At 55.6% G+C, this 20,381-nt stretch overlaps 1 protein-coding gene across 2 annotated transcripts in view; it reads left to right on the top strand.

Moving 5' to 3' along the window:
- GTF2IRD1 (GTF2I repeat domain containing 1) overlaps positions 1-20,381 on the top strand; it is a 124,057-nt gene that overhangs the window by 70,401 nt on the left and 33,275 nt on the right. Inside the window, exons 18-22 of one of the 2 annotated variants that reach the window (XM_082358554.1) lie at positions 5,073-5,122; positions 5,342-5,398; positions 6,889-6,972; positions 10,995-11,178; positions 11,766-11,794. In XM_082358554.1, coding sequence (XP_082214680.1) covers positions 5,073-5,122; positions 5,342-5,398; positions 6,889-6,972; positions 10,995-11,178; positions 11,766-11,794 — 404 coding nt within the window. The remainder of the gene's footprint in view (positions 1-5,072; positions 5,123-5,341; positions 5,399-6,888; positions 6,973-10,994; positions 11,179-11,765; positions 11,795-20,381) is intronic. The other variant, XM_082358555.1, reaches the window with a different exon arrangement.

Below are 20,381 nucleotides of genomic sequence, written 5' to 3'. Positions count from 1 at the left end.
CCACGAGAACAGCCCCCAGTTTACCCAGCTGTAGAATGGGAGTACACCCACCAGCTTGATCTCCTGGATAATTCTGAGCATCCTCTGGGCCAGGGGGCATCCAGGCTGAGGACAATGCCCCATGACCCCAGGACTGGAAAATCAGGCATTGGCATTTTGAGTCCCTTCTGTTTCCTAGGGCATCTAATTTTTGTCAGCGAGGACCCAGGGAGCTCCAGTGTATCGAGCCTTTGTGCCAGCTCAGATATAAAGTCCCTTTGGAGGAGATGGAGGCAGCTACTGAATTTTTAAAAGATGAGGGAGGACCTGGGGTGAACTGTTTCGTGTTTTTTTGCTTCTGTGTATTAACGTGATGTCTTATAAATTTACTTTTGGTTTGGTTGGAAGTGACAAGAAAGAGGAGACTCTTAAGGGTTTGTTCTCCCTGGGGGAGTAGATGGCCCCCAAATTGGGAGACTCACAGTGTCCTTCACACCTCGAGTGGCAGGCTGGTGATGGGGTGCGGAGCAGGGAGCTCTCTCGTGGGGCCTGGTTTGCGCCAGGAGAAGCAGAGAGGGTGATGTTCCAGGAGATGCAAATAGTGGACACGTGGTTCCTTCCTTCCACAAATACATCTTGAGTGCCCACCGTGTTCCAGGAGTGATGCAGCAGCAAATGCCACCGAGTCCTGCCCTCGAGTTGGCTGATCTCACGGAATTAAATCATAGTATAGTATCAGGTAGAGATAAACGCTATGATGCAGGTTAAAGGGGCAAAGAAAGAGGGGCAGGAGGAACCTGTCTATGGAGGGGACTTTGGAGCAGAGACCTAATGAAGCAAGGTTTGCAAATTATTTGCAATGGAAGAGCATTGAAGCAGCGGGAACAGCAGGTGCAAAGGCCCTGAGGCAGGGACATCCTTGTGTGTTTGAAGTCTAGCAAGGCGCCATTGTGACTGGTGCAGGGGGAGTGAGGGAAGAGTGTGAGTGGCGAGGCCCAAGAGATAGCAGGAGCTGGATCATACAGGGTCTTAGACTGGTTTAAAGAGTCGGGATTTTATTTCAAATTTAACGAGAACTCACCGGAAGTTTTTCAGGAGGATGGGCAGGGGCAGAAACGGGGACCAGTGAGGAGGCTGTTCCTGGCCCAGGGGACACGGTGGCATCTTGGATTAGGTAAAGGTAGGGGTGGGATGGTGAAAAGTTGTCAGAGTCAGACAGTGTTTTGAAGATGAGGCTGGTAGAATTTGCTGATATATGGGTTGTGAGTCTGCTGTGTGTTATGTTTGAGGTGCAGGGAGGGTTGGCAGGTGGATTACGGGGTTCAGACTCAGGAGAGAAGTCGGGGTGGGGACAGAACGTGGGAACCTGTCAGCATTCAGGAGGGACATAGCACATGGGGGCTGCTTGCCTCATCCATCCCCTCAAACTGAGAACTGGAAGCCCTTGGGTGACTCACAGGCTCCTGGGTCTAAGTCCAGCTCCTCCTGTTACTCCCCCGACCTTGGGTAGGTTGTTCAGGGTGTTAAATGGGGCATACTGTACCATTCATGGGGTGGCCCTGGAGGTCAAGGTTTAGCAAAAGACCTGGCACAGTGTAGGTACTCAATTAAGATGGTTTGGGTTTTTTTTTTTTTTTAGTATCAGGTTTATTGAAGTTTAATTTGCATTCAGTAAAACTCACCCTTTTAAAATCCACAACTCTTTGATTTTTGGCAAACTCACACTGTCACATCACTACCACCAAGATACTAAACAGTTCCATCACCCCACAAGCTTCCCTTGTGCCCCCTTGTTGGCTACCCCAGACCCTGCGACCTGGTAGTTGATCAGTTTTTTTGCCATTTTGCCTTTTCCAGAATGTCATATAAATGGAATCATACATTGTGCATCTCATTGGGTCTGGCTCTTTCAGTCAGCTTTTGAGATTCATCCATGTGGTTGCCTGTATCAGGAGTTCATTTCTTTAGATAATTCGTTTTCTGAATGCCAAGTGAAGAAAATGATTCAAGTAGGAAAGAGTGATTAACTTTGTCCAGTGGAACAGTTGGGGTGTTAGGATTAAGGACCAGTTGGGGTGATTCTAAGGGATAATTGGAGAAGAGAGATTGAGCACTTGAGTATATTTATTTTGTTCTTCATTTAAAAAATTAGCCAAAAACACTATTGGGAAAATTAGTGAAAAATCGCCACTTCTCATTAATCTTACTTCTAAAAAATATGTATTTTGGGGGTGATGTAAATGTTCTGGAATTAGAAGTATGGCTGCGTAAACAACTTTGTGAATATACTATAAACCACTGATTCGTGTACCTTAAAGAGTGAATTACATCTCAATAAAGTATAAATGTATGTGTGTGTATGTGTGTCTTATGTATGTACGTTCGTATGTGTTTATATATATAAACACACACACACATATATATATATATATTAGCTTGCCAGGGCAGCCATAACAAAGTACTACAGACTGGGTGGCTTAAACAATAGAAATTTATTTCTCGCAGTTCTGGAGTCTGGAAGTTCAGGGTCAAGGTGTCAGCAGGGTTCGTTTCCCCTGAGGTCTGTCTCCTTGGCTTGCAGACAACCACCTTCTTGCTAAGTCTTCACATGGTCATTTCTGTCTGTCCACACATCCTTGGTATCTCTCTGTAACCTAATCTCCTCTCCCTATGAGGACACTAGTCAGATTGGATTAGGGCCCACCCTAATGTCCTCATTTAAAGACCTTATTTTGAAATACAGTGAGCCTATAAAAATATATATGAGAAATCATCACTTGGAGGAGATATCACTGATGGATTGATTTCCACCTAAACCTGAATTCCATGTCCTTCTAAACAGCCTCCAGACAGCAACTGCCAGTTGATGAGAGTTGGCACAGAATCAAATCAAACTCTCTAAATCTTTGATCAAAAAACATTCTTAACCCAGATTCTTGAACAAACATATATCCAAAATTTTCATATTCTTTTGTGCATTCTTCTGGGAATAGGGTCCCTTGCTTTCATCAAATTCTCCGAAGTTAAAAAAAAAAAAAAACCTTGGGAAATTTAAAACCATGGGTGGATTCACACGGATGGGAGACTGAGGTCCAGGGGAGGAGTGGCAGAAGGTCTGTCTGATTGCAGTGCTGCAGGGCAGTTCTGGTGCCGACCTCCCAGACTTCGCAGACCCCACGGATTCAGGACACAGTCCCCAGCAAGACCACCCCCACTTCCAACATCAGCTACAAGTTCAAAGGTCCCTAGACCACCGACACTCCTGAGCAGCTGGCTGCAAATTCAGGGGTTCCCAGGACCCCTCCCCAAGTGTGATAATTAACTAGCACGACTTACAGGACCCAGGAAAGCACTGTATTGCAATGAGAGTTTTATAGAAAGGATGCAGATCAGGACCAGCCAAATGAAGAGACATAAAGGACAAAGTCTGGGAGGGACTGGACGTGGGGCTTCCATCCCCTCTTCCTGTGAAATCAGGGCCCATCACCCTCCCAGCACATTAGTGTGTTCACCAATCAGGCAGCTCCACCGACCCCAGTGTCCACACTTTTACTGGAATTCATTGCTAGCCTTCACTGGATTACTGGCCAAGTGATTGGACTGTCTCCAGCCCCCCTCCCCTCCCTGGAGGTCAAGAGGTCTGGCTGATACCAGTGGCTTGACAAGCTCCAGACAAGCTACATTATACAGCACTGATTCTAAGTGCCCCATTTTTGGTGCAACCTTGTCCAGCTGTAGCAGGCCTGTCTGGGTGGCGGGGGTCTGTGCTGAATGGCAGGCTGAGGGCACTGGGGAGGTCACATTGGCCAGAGGAGGGCTGACAGGGCATGGTGGGTGCAACAGGTACCAGAATCACTCCTTCAAATCTCCCGAAGGGAAGGGATGCTGGACCAGGGTTCAGTGTGAGGTTGGGTCTGTGGGTGAGGCTTCCCGGGGAGGTGCTGAGCTTTTCCTCACAGGGGTGTCCAAGCAGTGACACAGGAGACCCTGCCTGGGAGTGAGGCCAAAGGCCAGACTCTCAGGGCGCCGCCCCCCCATCAGGTGGATGAGGATCTGGTGTCCCTCCTGGCAGCGGGCATCTGTGCCTGACACAGAGCTGGGCTTACAGGGCCAGGGAGGGAGGAGGCACAGCCCTGCCTTGGATCACAGTTTCAAGAGCTGGAAAAGCCCTCAGACTGCGTTTAGACCCCCCATCACTTCCTCTCTGCCTTCTTATGGGGAAACTGAGGCCCAGAAAATGTAATGATTTCCCCACAGGCACTGAGCAGGGCTCCCAGCTCCCAGGCCAGAGTGCTTTCTGCGGTCCTGTTGTGTCTTCAAGCATGGGTTTATGAGGCCCGTTCCCCTCTGAGCCAGGGCAGGGTTATTATTCCATTTCAGATGAGAAAACAGGCCTGGGGTGGGAGGGGTCCCTCAGCTGGAGAGGCTGCGGGCGAGGAGGAGGGGATACCTAGTTTGAACTCTGCCCCTCTCGCTGTGTGGTCTTGGGCACGTTCCTCACCTTCCCGATGCCTCAGTCTCCTCTTCCTGCAGGTGGGATGATGGAGAACAGTGCCTACCTGAAGGATGTCGGGCGGGTTACCTAATGTGAGGACGGGCTCTGTGGAGTCTGCAGGGATACAGACATTAGTGTAAAGCTGGGTCTGTTCCCCGAGGCCCCGACTCCAGAGTGAAATGGTGTCAGCCAGAAACCTTGGACCTTCCCTACACCTCCAAGATCTTGCCACAGTCAGTCCCAGACTGTGTCTACGCTTCAGACCAGCTCCGTAGGAAGGCGCCCAGACCACGTGCTCTGACCCTGGCCAGTGGCACTTACACAGCATCCTGGAACCGAGAGTGAGGGCGTCAGCTCCACCGGGCCAGGACCAGGCTGGTTTCGCTCCTGGCTGGATCCTCAGAGCCCAGCGCAGCCCCCAGATCACACACGTGGGTCAGCAGGACAGCTGCCTGGGAGGCAGCAACCCCAGACCTTGACTGTCCAGAGCCAGGAGCGCCCACTGCACAGATGTGCAGACTGAGGCCCAGGGGGAGAGCTGGGTAGTACCGGGGAGCCCTGGAGGGACCTTGGTGATAGCCCCACTTGTGTCTTGCAGGCCTGAGCTGCTCACCGAAGGAGTCAAAGAGCCCCTCACGGACAGCCAAGGTACCCTGCGCAGGGTCACGGGCCGAGGCGCGGGCCGGGCGTGGGAGGGGTCCCAGGCTTCTGCCATCACCCCTCCTCCTGCTTCCTCTGTCCTGGTCCCGTCTACCCTGGCATCCCCCCATTGCCCTCCCTGCTGGGTTTGCCCCCACCAGATACCACCTCTGTCCCGGGTCCCAGGAGCTGCCTGCTCACCCTGGCTTCTCTCCCCCCCGCCCCCAGAGAGGGATTCCGGGGACCCTCTTGTGGACGAGAGCCTGAAGAGACAGGGCTTTCAAGGTAAGGTTGCAGCTCAGGATGGGGTCCGCAGTCCCAGTGCCATGACCTTGACCTGGCTTGGGTTTGGAGGGCCAGGCTAGGGGTGGGAGGGGCTGGCCGCCAACCTCAGGGCCCCCGGGGCCTGAGCGAGGCGGGCGGGCAGCCAGGCAGGGCTGGAGTTTGCCAGCTCCAGTGAGAGGCTCCGCAAGGTGGCTGGGGGTTCAGGGGTACAGGGCGTGGGAGCCGGCCCGCTGTCCGTCTGGGGAAGCAGCTGACCTGCCCGCTTCGTATTAGGCAGCCGGCCGTGCTCTTAGTGCTTTGAAATCCGAGGAGAGGAGGTCACGGAGGGCAGGGAGGGCTCTCCGGAGAAGCAGGGCTCTGGTTGGGCCAAGGAGGGGTGGGAGGACGTGAGTTTGGAGGAAGAGGCGTGGAAGATGGGGAAGCCTGAGTGCAGGACTGCGGAGAGGACCGGACGTGAGAAACAGACGCAGAGAGGGGCCAGGGTCTGACGGGGGAGGCTCCCTCCCCCCAGTGGAGGCTGGTATTACCTTTTGGTTAAGATCAAGTGTAGTAGCAGTAGGGGCTGCAGTGGCTGACAGCAGCCGTCCACGTGCACGTCGGGGCAGCTCTAGGGTGTGGCTGTGAGTCCCCTAGGGTGGGTGCTCCCCATGTGGGCCCTGGGTGGTCAGTGTGACCCTGAGGAGAAAGTGGGGTCAGCCAGACCAGCGGCAGGAAGGGCCAGCCCCTGTGGGTGGAGGAGCCCGAGGAGATGGGGCCCAAATCCCAGAGGGGCACCTGCTTACCCCCCCAGCCTCTCAACTCCTTCCTGGGCAGCCGGAACTTTCTATGATGGGGGAGTTCCGGCTCTCACCTCACCCCGTAACTCCTCGTACTCAGCCCTCTTAGCAGACTGGGGTCCAACCGGCCAGAGACCCATCCCCTCCCTCCATCCTCCTCCACCTCTCTCTTCCCACAAGGGAGTGCCAGGCTCTAATCTCCCCAAGGCCGGGGGCTCATCCAGGGGTCTCGTGGCAGGTGCTGACACGCGGGCTCCTTAAGAGCTAGCCTCTGGGTGGATGAGTGACCACTGGGGGCTGCCAGGCCGGCTCCCTGCCTCCGCGGAGCTGCCCTGTCCTCTGAGCTCACGTCCCTGCGCTGCCTCCTGCCTCCCGCCTGACCCTGACGAGGCCCCACTCCACCCGCCGGTGACGCAGGAAGCTGCTCCCCTTCATGGCGTCTCTCACCTCCAGGGCTGGCTCACGGGTGTGGGTTTCAAATGTCAACAGTTAATTTCCAACTCATCGCTCTTGTTGCGAGAGTGTGCGTCCTTCCGGAAAAGACACACGTCTCCGTCAAGAAGTTAGTGCTGGAGGACTCCAAGGGGCCCACTCCACGGAGCTGATAATTGCCTGAGAAGGAGTTCCCCATAGTTAGGAAATCATATTCCTTTAAAGTCACCAAGTGCCTTTTCATTTAACGGCCCAAATCCGTAACCGTTTTTCACTTTGCAGAAAATTATGACGCCAGACTCTCACGGATCGACATTGCCAACACGCTGAGGGAGCAAGTCCAGGATCTGTTCAATAAGAAATACGGTGAGTCCCGGGACACCCTGGCGGGAGGGAGGAGAGGCAGGAGCATACCAGTTCTGGCCGTGGTCTCCTCTGGGAAGACCACTCACCTGCATACAGATATGTCTTGAGCACTTACTGGGTGCCAGGCACTGGGGAAAAGGCAGTGAAGAAAACACGCAGTCTCGTGGGGACTTCTCTGGCGGTCCAGTGGTTAAGACTCCGCGCTTCCACGGCAGGGGCTGCGGGTTCGATCCCTGGTCGGGGAGCTAAGATCCCACATGCCAAAAACAAACAAACAAACCAAAAACCCACGCAGTCCCTGCCCTTGGGGGACCCTGCAGACCAGTGACGTGAGACCGACATTGAACAGCTCTACCCAGAATCCAGTGACAGTGAGGCGTTGTCCCATGATTATGCAGGAGAAGAGCAGGCTGCTCTAGAGAAAATCGCTTTCCTTAGATTGGAAGCCAGGGAAGGGCTCTTGGAAGAAAGAACTGAACGATGGGTAATCAAGCAGAGTGTGAAGGAAGGGCATTCTGGCTGAGGTAATGGCATGTGCAAAGGCCCTGAGGCTTGTCTTAAGAAGGAGCCAAGGGAACTCCCTGGCGGTCCAGCGCTTAGGACTTGGTGCTTTCACTGCCGTGGGCCCTGGTCAGGGAACTAAGATCCTGCAAACCATACAGTGCAGCCAAAAAAAATATATATGTGTATATATATATACATATATATATGTATATATATGTAGGTAGATAGACAGCTATAAGAAGGAGCCAAAAGCCGAAGCATAAGGGCAGGCACTGGGGGAGAGGAGGGCCCTGCCGAGCTGGCCAGAAGACAGATCCAATGGGCCAGGGCCTTGGAGGGAACCATGATATCGGGTTTGTGTTTTGGGCGGATTGAAGAAAAAGGAGCAGCTTTGCACTTTTAAAGTGTCTTCCTGGCTGCTGTGAGGAAAGTGAGTGGCTGTGGGAGGGTGGGAGTGGACACTGGGAGACCAGCCCAGAGGCTGGAGCAGTATTTAGGCGAGAGTGATGATGGCTTGGACAGGCCCTGGCCGGGATGCTGCAGGAAACCGGATGGAGTGAGATGTGCTTCAGAGGGAGAATCACTGGCGCAAATTGACAGGGGCGGCGGGAGGAGTGGAGGCATCCAGTTGCATCCTGCCTCGAGGAGAACAAGCTGTATCTGTTAAGGTGCTTTTTGGTCTCAAGTAACAAAAACAAACTGGCTTCAACCGTTAAGGGGGTTAATTGGCTGATGATTCAGTTACTATGACTTCGCAACAGATCACCCTAAAACGTGGTTGCCTAAAATACCATGATCATGTATTATCTCTGAGGGTGTCAGCGAGTCAGGACTTTGGGAGCAAGCTGAGCTGGGCAGCTGGCACCCACGGTCTGTCCCGGGGTTGCAGGCAGAAGGCGGATGAAGCTGGGGTCATCTGGACGGCATCCTCACTCACATGTCTGACGCCTAGGCTGGGGAAAGAGCTGCTGCTGGAACCGCTGGGCCCCTCAAGCATCTTTCTCAGTTTCTGTGTGACCCCTCTACGTGGGCTTTCTGGCATAGCAACTCCATGGTAGCTGGATTTCCTGCTTGTTGGTCAGGGCTCCTGAGTGTCCTGAGAGAGAGCGCCAGGTGGAAGCCATGTTGCCTTTTATGACCCAGCCTCAGAGGTTGTGCAGTGTCCCCTCTGCCATACTGCACATTGGTCAAGGCAGTTACAAAGTTCCACCCAAGTGTAAGAGGAGGGAATATAGACCCCATTCTCTATGGGGAGTGTCGATGTTACACTATAAGAGGAGCATGTGGGATGGGAGAAAGATTGGTGCAGCTGTCTTCGGACAGTACAATTAGCCATAACTCAGGAAATCCAGCAGTAGGGTGGCTTTCAGGATTAGCTGGATCCAGCAGCTCAGGGAATGAACTTGGTGTCCTTCCACCGTGTCAGAATCATCTCAGGCTAACTTCCTGCTTGCTAGCAGAATGACCACAGCAGATCCAGACATCCCATCCAGGGAGAGAGCTGACTTTTCCACAGGCTTTCTCAGGAAAGCCTGATAGTTTCCTAGAATTCCCTGGGCCCTCCCCTGTTTCTCATTGATCCCCATTGAGTCACATGTCCAGTCTTTACCCAAGCCCCATGGCAGAGAAATGCCACATGCTCATTGGCTTAGGCCTGGGTTACCCAGACCTGTCACCGTGACAAGGGGGAGGAGGGGGGAGTACAGAGCTGCCAGAGACAGGTAGATACCCAAACTGCCAGCCAGGGAGAAGGGGCAGCGCCCTCACTGAGCGGGGAAGTTTGAAGAGGGGAGATGATGGGTTGCATTTGGATATGTTGAGTCTGAAGGGTGAGTGGAGATGTCTCATAGGCAGGCAGAGAGACAAGTCTGCTGTTCAGGAGAGGTGTCTGGATTGGATGCAAAAATTAGATCATAGGAGCAGAGGAGACACCCCTAGGGGTGCAAAGAGAGCAGAAAGAGGACCCATGCAGAAAGCCAAGGAGCCCCGTGTTTAGAGGTCAAGTCCAGGAGGGGGAGGAGTGGCCAGAAAGGGGAAGCCAAGAAAGTGAGGCATCACGGACACCAAGGACAGGGCTTCGAGGAGGAGAGAGTGGTCATCTGTGTTGGATTTGCCAAAAGAGAGCAAATACCTTCTGGGTTGGGCAACACAGAGGCCGTCAATCATTTTAGCAAGAGCCCTTTTGGGGGCAAGGAGTGAGGAAGTAGAGACGGCAGTGTTCCCATTCATGGATGATGGGTATAAGTACATTTCTGTCTGCAGCAAAGTCAGGATAAAGAATTTAAAACAGGCTGGAAATCCATAGAAACAGAAAGTGGATTAGTTTGGTTGCCAGGGCACGGAGGGAAGGAGTGAGGTGTGACTGCTAATGGGGATGGGGTTTCTTTTTGGGGTGACGAAAACGCTCTGGAGTTAGATAGTGGTGATGATTTCACAACCTCCTGAGTACGCTAAAAACCACTGGATTGTTTAAGATGGTAAATGTTATGGTATGTGAATTACATCTCAATTAAATAAAGCCAAACAAACAAGCTGAAGCAATGGCACGAAGCCAGGGGTGACATGAAGACTCAGCCATTCTGTACTTGCTAGATGCGGGGCATGCATCAAGCTCTGAGTTTCCTAGGAGCCAGAGCAAAAAGGGAAATGAGGCCAGTTATACCATTCCCAGTGTCCACAAGATAAAAATTAGTTTATTGCCCAGAAAAAGTTAAGCTACTTCTCCTAGTGCAAAGACGTGCAGAGATTTCTGCAGCACATCTTCGTAAAGGGGCATCCTGTGACACTTGAGGAGTGTCCAGCCCTCCGTCCAGGAGGGGGCTCCCATGGTGCACCCCACCTAAGTCAGAGAGCCATGGACGTTCACATCAGCCTGACAGCAGGCAGCAGGCCTTGGCCCAGAGTAGATCAGCAGTGGACTCAGGACCGCTCCCAGGCTGTGAGACAAAGTACAGTCCCTGGGATGGACATGCCACAGCCCTCTGCAGAGGGGATTGGCGACAGGAATGAGGCCGAGCCCCAGATATGGAAAGAGAGCCCTGAGGCCTGAGCCGCACCCTGGCTGGCCTCCCTGCTCCCAGATGCGATCTGCCCTTTTAGGCCAGGCCCATCCTGAACCAGGGTGAGGCAGAGCCTGTGGGGCTGATGGAGGATCAGGCGTTGTAGGGAAGGGCCAGCTGTGCCCACGAGGTACCGTCCTTGAGACGGCTTTCAGATTCTCAAGCTGTGAGGCCTCTGACGTTAGCCCCTGCCCTCTCCCAGCAGTCATAGCCACACGTCCCCTGGCCACTCCTCAGCCTGCCCTGGGCACAGACCCACACCCCCGCCCCCCTAGGGCCCCTGCCTCCCAGTCCCTCACTGACTGTGCCTTTCTGCAGTGCTACACGACAGCCCCCCACCGTAGCCCCCTGTGCACGGGGTGTATCACACTCGTGCCTGGAGCACCCCCTGGCTGCTGACAACCCACCAGCCCCGCCTCTGGCTCCTGACAACACTTCCTCTGTCCCTCTCGTCCTCAGGGGAAGCCTTGGGCATCAAGTACCCCGTCCAGGTCCCCTACAAGAGGATCAAGAGTAACCCCGGCTCGGTGATCATCGAGGGGCTGCCCCCCGGGATCCCCTTCCGAAAGCCCTGCACCTTTGGCTCCCAGAACCTGGAGAGGATCCTTGCGGTGGCTGACAAGATCAAGTTCACCGTCACCAGGTACTCAGGGGAAGGGGGAGAGAAAGGAGGCGAGGCTACCACGGGAGGGGGCTCACACCACAGACCCCTGGCCTTTCCTTCGGGCGGACCTGCCCTCCATGGACAAGGCAGCTCTTCCAGCACCACCCTGGGTCCTGGGGGTTGGAGGAAGGGGGGACTGCAGGCCAGCCAGGGTGCAGGGAGCCCCACAGAGGTGAGACTAGCTCCCCTGCCCCCCAGCCACCATAGCGGGGGCAGCCTTCGTGGGCCCCATCTACCTGCTGCGGCACCTGCACTCCCTCCTAGTCCCCTGGAAGAGGCAGTTTGGCCCGTGTCAGAGCAGAGGAAACCGAGACGAGTGATTTGCCCCAGGCCACAGAGCTAGCTGGGTGGGGCCAGCAGGGCAGAGCCAGCGGGAGACCCTGCTTGGCCTGGTGCACAGCGGCCCTGCCGCATCGTCCCAGGGTCCCCAGGGTCCCGTGCGCACAAAGCACCGGGCATCTTGTTAAAATGCAGATTCTGGTTCAGCAGGTCTGGGGTGGGTCCCACGCATTCCTCACAAGCTCCCAGGCCCTCCCCTGACACCCCCATCTCTGTTTCTCTTCCAGGCCTTTTCAAGGACTCATCCCAAAGCCTGGTAAGAGGCGCTGGCTATGGGGGACCACTTGACATGGGGGGTGGGCCATGGTGCTGGGGGCCAGAGGCCGGAGTGGAGCGCACCGTGGGGTACCGGTTCCAGGGCCCTGGGGCGGGAGCCCCCGCCCTTCTGTCCTCCCGCTTCCCTGGGCTCTGGCCCCAGCAGGGAGGAGGAAGGCCAAGCTGGAGCCTGGCCCCGGTTCCTGGGACAGAGAAAGGGATGGTGGGGTGGCACTGGTGACTTTTAAGCCTGGGATGGGGGTTCAGGAGGGAGGGGCCTGGCCGGGTCAGTGCCCCCCACTTTCCCTAATGCAGGGGCCTTGGTGAACAGATGAGGTTGATGGTGGGTGGGTTCCTAACCTCAGAGGGAGGGGTGTCTGCAGGGGAACCTGCGAGCTTGGCGGGGGGATGTGGGTGAGTGCTTACCCGCTTCGTAAAATGCCTCTCCTGGCCCCGTTTCAAGGCATCCACCACCCCCTCACCATCCCCCGGGCTATGTCCTGGCCCTCCCAAACCCTGAATGAGCAGGGACTGTCCCTGCGGGGGGTAACATGACCACCTGGTCAGCACTCGGGGCTGGCCGGGCCTCCAAGGAGGCAGCTGCATACGCAGACCCCAGAGCCTGCGTGTGGAGAGACGGGGAGGAGCTCTGCCGCCTCTCCCCTCCCCTCACTCGGAGTCACTGGCAGCCCTGGGCCCTTGGGGAGGCTGTGCTGGGAACAGAGAAAGCCTGCAGTACAGGAATCCAGTTTCACAGTCACGGTCACATCCACTTCATTCCTCACCCACCTCCGTGCGCCCTGACCCTGCCACCTATAGCTGTTCACTCCCTGCGCCCAGGCCTGGCTTGGTGGGCTTCTGGGGAAGGGGCGACCTGGAGGGGGGCCAGACTCACTGAGGGGCGTAGCCATGTGGCAGCTGCCGTCGGGCTGCAGGGACCCCAAGGAGGAGGAGCAGAGGAAGGGTGCTTGGGAGGGTTTTCTGGAGAGGAAGGCTCTCACGGGGCCTCAGGGAGCGCAGGACTTGGAGGGCCAGGAGGAGAGGGAGGGAGAGGCAGGTGGTCAGCTGGGGAAGCAGAACTCTCAGAGGTGTGAAAGCCGTCGGATGATGTTAAGAAGGTAAGAGCAGCAAAATGCAGCAGTGGTGGCCCCGGCGGAAACCTTGCCAAGAGATTACTGGGTGTCAGACCCTGTGCTGACCGCTTCCCGTGGGTCCATTTTACACATGTTTCCGGAGGTCCTTCCTCCTAGGGCTGGGCAGTGGTCTGGGTACCGTGATTACAGACAGAGGAGGCATCTCGTTTACTCCTCACACCTGTGAGGTTGGCGCCAGAGCCTGACCTTCAGGGGGAAATTGAGGCTCGCGTTTCAGCAATGTGCCCACGTCACACGGCTAGCAAGTGGCCTGGCCGGCCTCTAGGCCCGTGATCTGGAGCACTTCGCCCCCGTGGAGAGGTAGGCCTGTGCTTCTGGGGGCTGCAGGACAGAACAAGGGTACGAGGGCTCAGGTGCTCGTGAGAACATCACAGGCCCGGGGACCCTCTTCTCATCGGCCATGGGGGGCAGGACACACCTTCCCTGGTGCCACCTGGGGCCCCAGGCCCATCCCTGCTCTGTGGCAGGCCACTCAGCCCTCTGTGGACCTGCCTTGCTCCAGGACCGTGGTGGGCAGCCTGTGGTCCGCTCGCCTGCCCCGCAGCAGGGGCCCCGTGACCCTGTCAGCCCTGTGCCACTGAGTCAGCTTCAAGCCACTGCCCGTCCCGACTTCACTTTCTGCCCAAGTTGGTGTCAGAGCCGGGCAGTGTCCGTCCTCTTCCCATGAGCGGCAGCGGGAAGGATGGCCGGTCCTCCCTCTGCTGATGGAGAGGAGAAACACGGCGAGGCAGTCCATCGGCCTCCCCCTGCACACCCTGTGATCCCCAGCCCCTCCTACCCAGAAGGAAGGGCCCCACGGAGGCCTGAAAATATAGCTGCTCCAGGGGTATGCACGTATTTTAACGAGTTTGAAAAGCAAGAAATACACGTGATCGTATGCTGGGCTGTGAGTTCAGCGCTTTGCGTATCACCTTTTTTTATCCCCTTTTTACGGATGAAGAAACTGAGGCCAAGGGAACTTCAGTGACTTGCCTGGGACGCCCAACCTGTAGTGGAGGAAGCGCTGGTTCCACACCTGGCTCTCTGCTCCGTCAGGGAGGCCCACTGATGCCAGGCGGGCGGCACGTAATTCAGAGCAGCCACCAAATTGCGGAGCGTCGGGCTTTGGGGAGAAACACTGGGGGGCGGAGAGGCAGCCAGCAGCCATCGCCCCCTTCTGGGGGGGTGACCTCTTCCACTGACCACGGCTCGCCCTCCAGCAAGGGGGGCTCGGCAGCTCATCTTCCTGTTCAAACAGCTTCTTGAATCACAGCCATCACCCCAGGGTGGCCATCTGCCCCCCATTTCTCTGTGCCAGTCTGCCCGCCCACCCATCGGCCTTCCCTGTGGCCCCTCTGTGTGCAGAGAGGGCCCTTGGAAATGCTTCCTCTGCCCACGTGGTATGGGAGAGGGTGGCAGGCTTCCTAGAAGAAGAGATGGGCACCTGGCCCTGGCCCCAGGCCTCAGGGATGGAACTGCCAGCGCCTTTCCAGGCATTGGCGCTCTGGGCCAGGTGTCAGCCTGGAGGGACCGGGGCAGATGGGCTGGCAGGCCAGCTGTGTGCTTCCTAACGCCATTTGTCACGCTGGGCTGGGAAGGTGTCCAGACTCACAGGGGCCTCCGAGGGTTCACCAGAGGTCGCCGGGTGCAGCTCCTGCCCCAGAAAGGGCTGTTCCCAAACTGTCCATTAGACAGTCGCTGAAGCCTGATGCGAGCCAGCTCCTGGGGTTCCGAGGTGAATTGGAGCAGGAGGTCAGGTCTCTAGGGGAGGCGGAACGTTGGCAGGTGCCATAGCCTGGAGAAAGGTAGGCTATACCTGTGCGCGTGGAGGGGTGGCAGATGATGTGCTTTGGGATTGGGGGCCGAGGTGGTGTGGGGGCCACGGGAGAGCACAGGCTGGTGCTCAGACAGAGCCAGGGTGAAACCCCAGACGCCTCTTACTAACCCTGTGACTCTGGGCTCATTATTTCACATCTCCGAGCCTCCACTTCCTCATCGGTGAGATGGAGATGGTCATATCTGCCTCCCCAGGTGATCTGAATGAATGAATGGTGGGCAGTGGTGGCTGAGCCATGGAGGATGGTTTTCCCCCTGCTGATGCTTGAGAGAGATGTTTGTGAAGCCCTCGGCCCTGGACCGGCTGTGATGGGAAGGGCTCAGCCAATGGGGTTGGCAGTTGTTATTGTTATTCCTGGGGGTCGGGAAGGCTTCCTGGAGGAGGGGACATTAAGCTGGGCCTTGGAGTTGAGCAGAAGGGGGTATAGTTCTAACACAGGGCACAGCCTAAGTGAGGGCACAGAGCGGGTGTCTGACTAAACCAGGCTCAATCCCAGGGGCCTGAGTGAGTGAGGCCTGGGCAAGGTACACACCACTGGAAGCTCCTTGTCACCTGGCCAGGCTGTCACCCACCTGCCTGCAGCAGCACTGAGTTAAATTAGGGACACTGGGCCAGGGGCCAGAGAGGCAGGTGGCTGGGGACAGTCTCTGCCCTCAGCAGCACCAAGTCAAGGTGGGTCTCTCCCCAGACCCAGAGGGGCCCGAGGCTGTGCAAACCCAGGACAGCAAAGGGGGCTGTTCATGATATGTTGGGAAAGATCAGTGGTGACTAAGGAAGGAGAGGCCCTCCGTCCAGGTAGCTGGTGTAGCAACAGCTGTAGAACATTCTAGTAGGTCGGGAAACACGAATACATACCCATGGTGGAAATCTGGAAAATATGGAGATCTCACTGCCCAGATGGCTGTTTATTTTTACGATGATACATTTCTTCCAGATTTTTCCCCAAGCTTATTAATTGTATATCTCGTCCTTTCCATAAATTTACATACACGCTTAAGCATAGCATTTTCCCATGTCTTTATTTTATTTTATTTTATTTTTTTAACATCTTTATTGGAGTATAATTGCTTTACAACATTCTCATGTCTTTAAAACACTTTACAATGGTCTGTCATCAGGGTGCATCATAGTTATATAACAGTCCTGTCCCCCAAGAGTGGACATTGGGGCAACTCCTCAAACCGTGGATACCTAACATCCACAACATGCTGATGATTTGCTGACTACCAAGCCTTCCCATACCAGCACATTTGATCTCCCCCAATAACCAGTCCTACAGGAAGAAACAGGCTCAGAGAGGTTAAGGAACTCGCTGGAGGTCACACAGCCATGTGCCCAGGCTTTCCCCACCCCCAACCTTTCATCCACACTGGGTATGTCTTTGCTGCCCCCTTCTGGCTATCAGCATCTATAACATTAGTCCTGCCTGTCTAACCCTTAAGGCTCATAATCCTTTGAGTTCACTTATTTGCACAACAATAAAAAGATTATTGAATGCCTGTTGTACGCCAAGCAAGATCTGGGAATACAAAATAGAAAAAAATCTCTACCCCCTGTGGTGCTTATATTCTAATAGGGGAGACAGGTAAATAAGAGCAAATAGTATCATATTCAATAGTGACAAGTGCCGTGGAGACAAATACAAAAGATAGGACTGTCTGTCAAGAGCACAATTTTAGAGAGGCCACCAGAAGTTAAGGCCTGAATGAAGACAGGGTATAAGCCATGTAGAAATCTAGGTCGATGGTCAGGGAACTAAGATCCCACATGCCGTGGGGCAACTAAGCCTGCGTGCCACAACTACTGAGCTCGCGCACCTCAACTAGAGCCCCCGTGCCACAAACTACAGAGCCCACGTGCCCCGGAGCCCACACGCCACAACTAGTGAAGAGAAAACACACACGCCACAACTAGAGAGAAGCCCGCGCACCACAACGAAGAGCCCATGCCGCAACGAAAGATCCCTCGTGCCTCAATGAAGATCCCGCGTGCCACAACTAAGACCCAGTGCAGCCAGAAATAAATTAACTAACTAAATAAATAATAAATGTTTAAAAAAAAAGAAAGAAATCTAGGTCGAGACATCCAGGGAGAAGAGTTGTCAGTGCAAAGGCCCTGGGGCCCTGGACATATTTTGAAAGTAGGGCCAACAGGATTGCTGAGAGTGAATGTGGGGAGGGGGAAGGAGAGAGATCAAGGATGGCATCAAGGAACTTCCCTGGTGGCCCAGTGGTTAGGACTGCACGCTTCCACTGCAGGGGACATGGGTTTGATCCCTGGTCGGGGAACTAAGATCCCGCAGGCCACATGGTGTGGCAACAGAAAAACCCAAAGCAAAACAGGATAGCATCAAGATTTTTGTCCCAAGCAGCTGGAGAGGGAAGGGGAGGTGAGGATCTGAGTGGTGGGCAAATTTGACACCGTAGTGAACAGGCTGGGAAGGCAGTTGGATCGACAAATCAGAGCCGCACGGAGGGGTATAGCTCAGGGATAGAGCATTTGACTACAGAGAGAGTCCCCCTGGAGACGTGCAGTCGGGAGCCATTCTGTATTTCATGCATTTTAGTCATGAAACTGGTGGATCACAGTGGGGTTCAGCATGGAGAGTCAGAAGGGGTCCGAGGATGAACCCTGGGGCCCTCCAGCATTTAGAGCTGAGGAGAGACAAGTGAACCCCCAGAGGGTGTGATGTCCTGGAAGCTGAGTGAGAAACTGTTGAAGAAGGAGAGTGATCACCTGGGCCCAGTGCTGCTGCAAGGTCAGGTTCAGACCTGAGATGGGCCTGTGGGATGGAGCAGCCCAGAGGTCCAGGCATGGCACGGTCAAGAGCAGTTTCGGGGGCTTCCCTGGTGGCGCAGTGGTTAAGAATCCGCCTGCCAAAAAATAAAAATAAAAAAAATAAAATAAAAAAAAAGAATCCGCCTGCCAATTCAGGGGACACGGGTTCAAGCCCTGGTTCGGGAAGATCCCACATGCCGCAGAGCAACTAAGTCCGTGCGCCACAACTACTGAGCCTGCACCCTGGAGCCCGCGAGCCACAACAACTGAGCCCACGTGCCACAACTACTGAAGCCCGTGCGCCTAGAGCCCGTGCTCCACAACAAGAGAAGCCACCGCAATAAGCCCGTGCATCGCAACGAAGAGTAGCCCCCTCGTCGCAACTAGAGAAAGCCCGCGCACAGCAACGAGGACCCAACGCAGCCAAAAATAAATAAATAAAATAAATACATTTATTAAAGAAAAAAAAAAAGAGCAGTTTCAGGGAGGGGAGAGGACCTGAGTGGAATCGTGGGCTCAGGGGAGAACAAGAGAAAAGAAATGAACTCATCAGCTGCAGGTGATGGCCCTTTAGGGACAGAGGAGAGGTGGGGTGGGAGCTGCAGGGTGAAATGGGATGAGGAGAGGGTTTCAGAGATTGAATAGTGACTGTGATTTTAGAGAAATGGATGATATGGCAGCAGAGAGGGTGGGGAGAGTGGGCAGAGGAGGGACGTCCCCCTGAGAACAGGAGGTGGGGAAGGGGGTGCTGAGAGCACTGCCAGAACCCCTCCGCACACAGGGGGACAGGGGAAGGGTGACTGGGGCGGAGGGAAGATTGTTGGAGTCAGGGTCCTAGAGGGAGGGCTAGAAAGATGGGAAGGGACAGTCTCAGAAGGAAGTATGACCTGGACACCGTGGAGGGGCCACCGCTGTTGATGACCAAGGGGTTTAGACGTGACTGGAAAGAGGAGAGGAGGTAGAGACAGGGACGGCCAGGGGCTTGGAAGGCGTGTCTGCCCGCGCGTTGATCCCCAGGAAAAAGGACGGATGGCAGCGGTGTGGGTGTCCTGAGCCATGTGCAAGTTCAGTGCCACCCGCAGGCAAAGACCAGTCCTCCCCCTCCCCCAGGAAAACCAGCTCCCCGCAGGCAGGCCACGCGCATCTGGGGGTCTGGGAGAGCTTCCCAGGTAGCTGACGTTCCTCCCGGGGGATGGGAGGATTCCAGGCGGAGGGGCAGCACTTGCAGAGGTGGGGAGCCCTGAAATGACCATCCATGTCCAACCCTCGCTGAGTGCCCAAGGCGTGCCAGGCCCCAGGCCTTTCCCCCAGAGCCTCGTGGGGTCTTCACAGCAAGCCTGCGAGGTAGATGCTGTTTTCATTCCCATTTTGCAGCTGAGCACACTGAGGCTGAAGGAAGCAGTCACATAGGTAACACAGGGCTGAAGTCATACCCACGGCCGTGCCGTTCTGGAGCCTGGGCTGGTTGGGCAGTGGGGGGAAGATCGCAGCAAAAGAATAAGGCCGAATCATGCACGGCCTTGACCTAAACGCTGGGGACTCAAGCTTTCTCTGGTGGCATTGGAGGCTTTTTCAGTCAAGGAAATGATAGGGTTGGATTTGTATTGTCTTATGATTACCATGGTAACCACACTTCCACCTACCAAGGTGGATGGGAGAAGGCAAAACTGGAGCAGCGTGGGCTGTGGGACCCAGAGATGGGTGGGGTTAGGATCTAGAGGTGGCAGTGGGGCGTGAGGAGGGAGAGAGGGCAGAAGGTTCCAGAAGGGTGATAGTGGTGTCCATCCCCAAGGCGGGGTCTGCAGGCCTGTGGGACATCCCGGAGCAGTCGTGGTGCTGAGAGCCTGCAGGGTGGTGCTGGGGCTGGCCTGGGTGAGCGTGGAGCCAGCAGAGAGGGCCCAGGGCAGAGCCGGGAGCACACCGACCTCCAAGAGATCTTGAGGGAGAGGAGCCTGTGAAGGAACAGAGGAGGTGGAGCCCGAGGAAAGGAGGTGGAGGGATTTGCGGGTTAGAAGCGCTGAGTCAGGCAGCTGTTTGCAAATCTCCCACGAGAGCAGAGTCCTAGGCAACGCCAGAGAGATCAAGGAAATGAACATTCTCCAACGGTTCTCGAATAGCAGTGGCTTAAAAAAAAAAACAAAACGCCTTGTTAGGTAGTGAGTTCCCCATCACTGGAGGCATCCGAGCAGCCACTCACCTGGAGGCACTGCAGGAGAGGCGGGAGGGGCTTTGCCCGCTGCAGCTACCTTCGGCTTGTGCATCCCGTGCCTGTCTGCCCGGAGCCCCAGCCCTTTAGAACCAGGGAGGGCGCAGACAGAGGGGTCTCCCCACCCACTGACTCACTTCCCTCTGCTGCCCGGCTCCAGGCTTCCCCACAGCTGCCCCGCCCCAGCTCCCTTCTGGCCAAACACAGGCTTCCAGCTTCCTCTTCTTTTGGTTTGGTTCTTTGGACCCCAGCAGCTCAGCCCTCCCTGCCAGCTTGGGGGAACTCCCTGGTGAGCAGCCAGCCGCCCCCACTCCGGAGCAGGGGCTCCGGCCCCGCAGACAGAGCAGAGCTGCCGACTTGCTGTGTGACTCCAGCAGCAAGTCTGGTTTGCCTGCCTGGGCCTCGCTTTCCCTGTTTGCAAAGTGGGAATAGTCACAGCAGGGCTGCCCCGGGGTGCCCCAGCAGGGCAAGGAAAGGAGGAATAAATGGCCCGTCGCGCGCGGGAGGGGTGAGGCGGAGAGGCCGGCCAGGCCGGAGCGTGGAGGGCCTGGAAGGCCTGGCTTTGCAGCGTGGACTGGACCCTGCAGACCCGGCCTTGGCAAGCTCTTCCGCTGACGTCCCCGAGGCCGGAGCC

Source organism: Balaenoptera borealis, assembly GCF_965194805.1.
Source record: "Balaenoptera borealis genome assembly, chromosome: 16".
In the NCBI taxonomy this organism is placed as follows: domain Eukaryota; kingdom Metazoa; phylum Chordata; class Mammalia; order Artiodactyla; family Balaenopteridae; genus Balaenoptera; species Balaenoptera borealis.
This window is presented reverse-complemented; position numbering and strand designations above follow the sequence as displayed.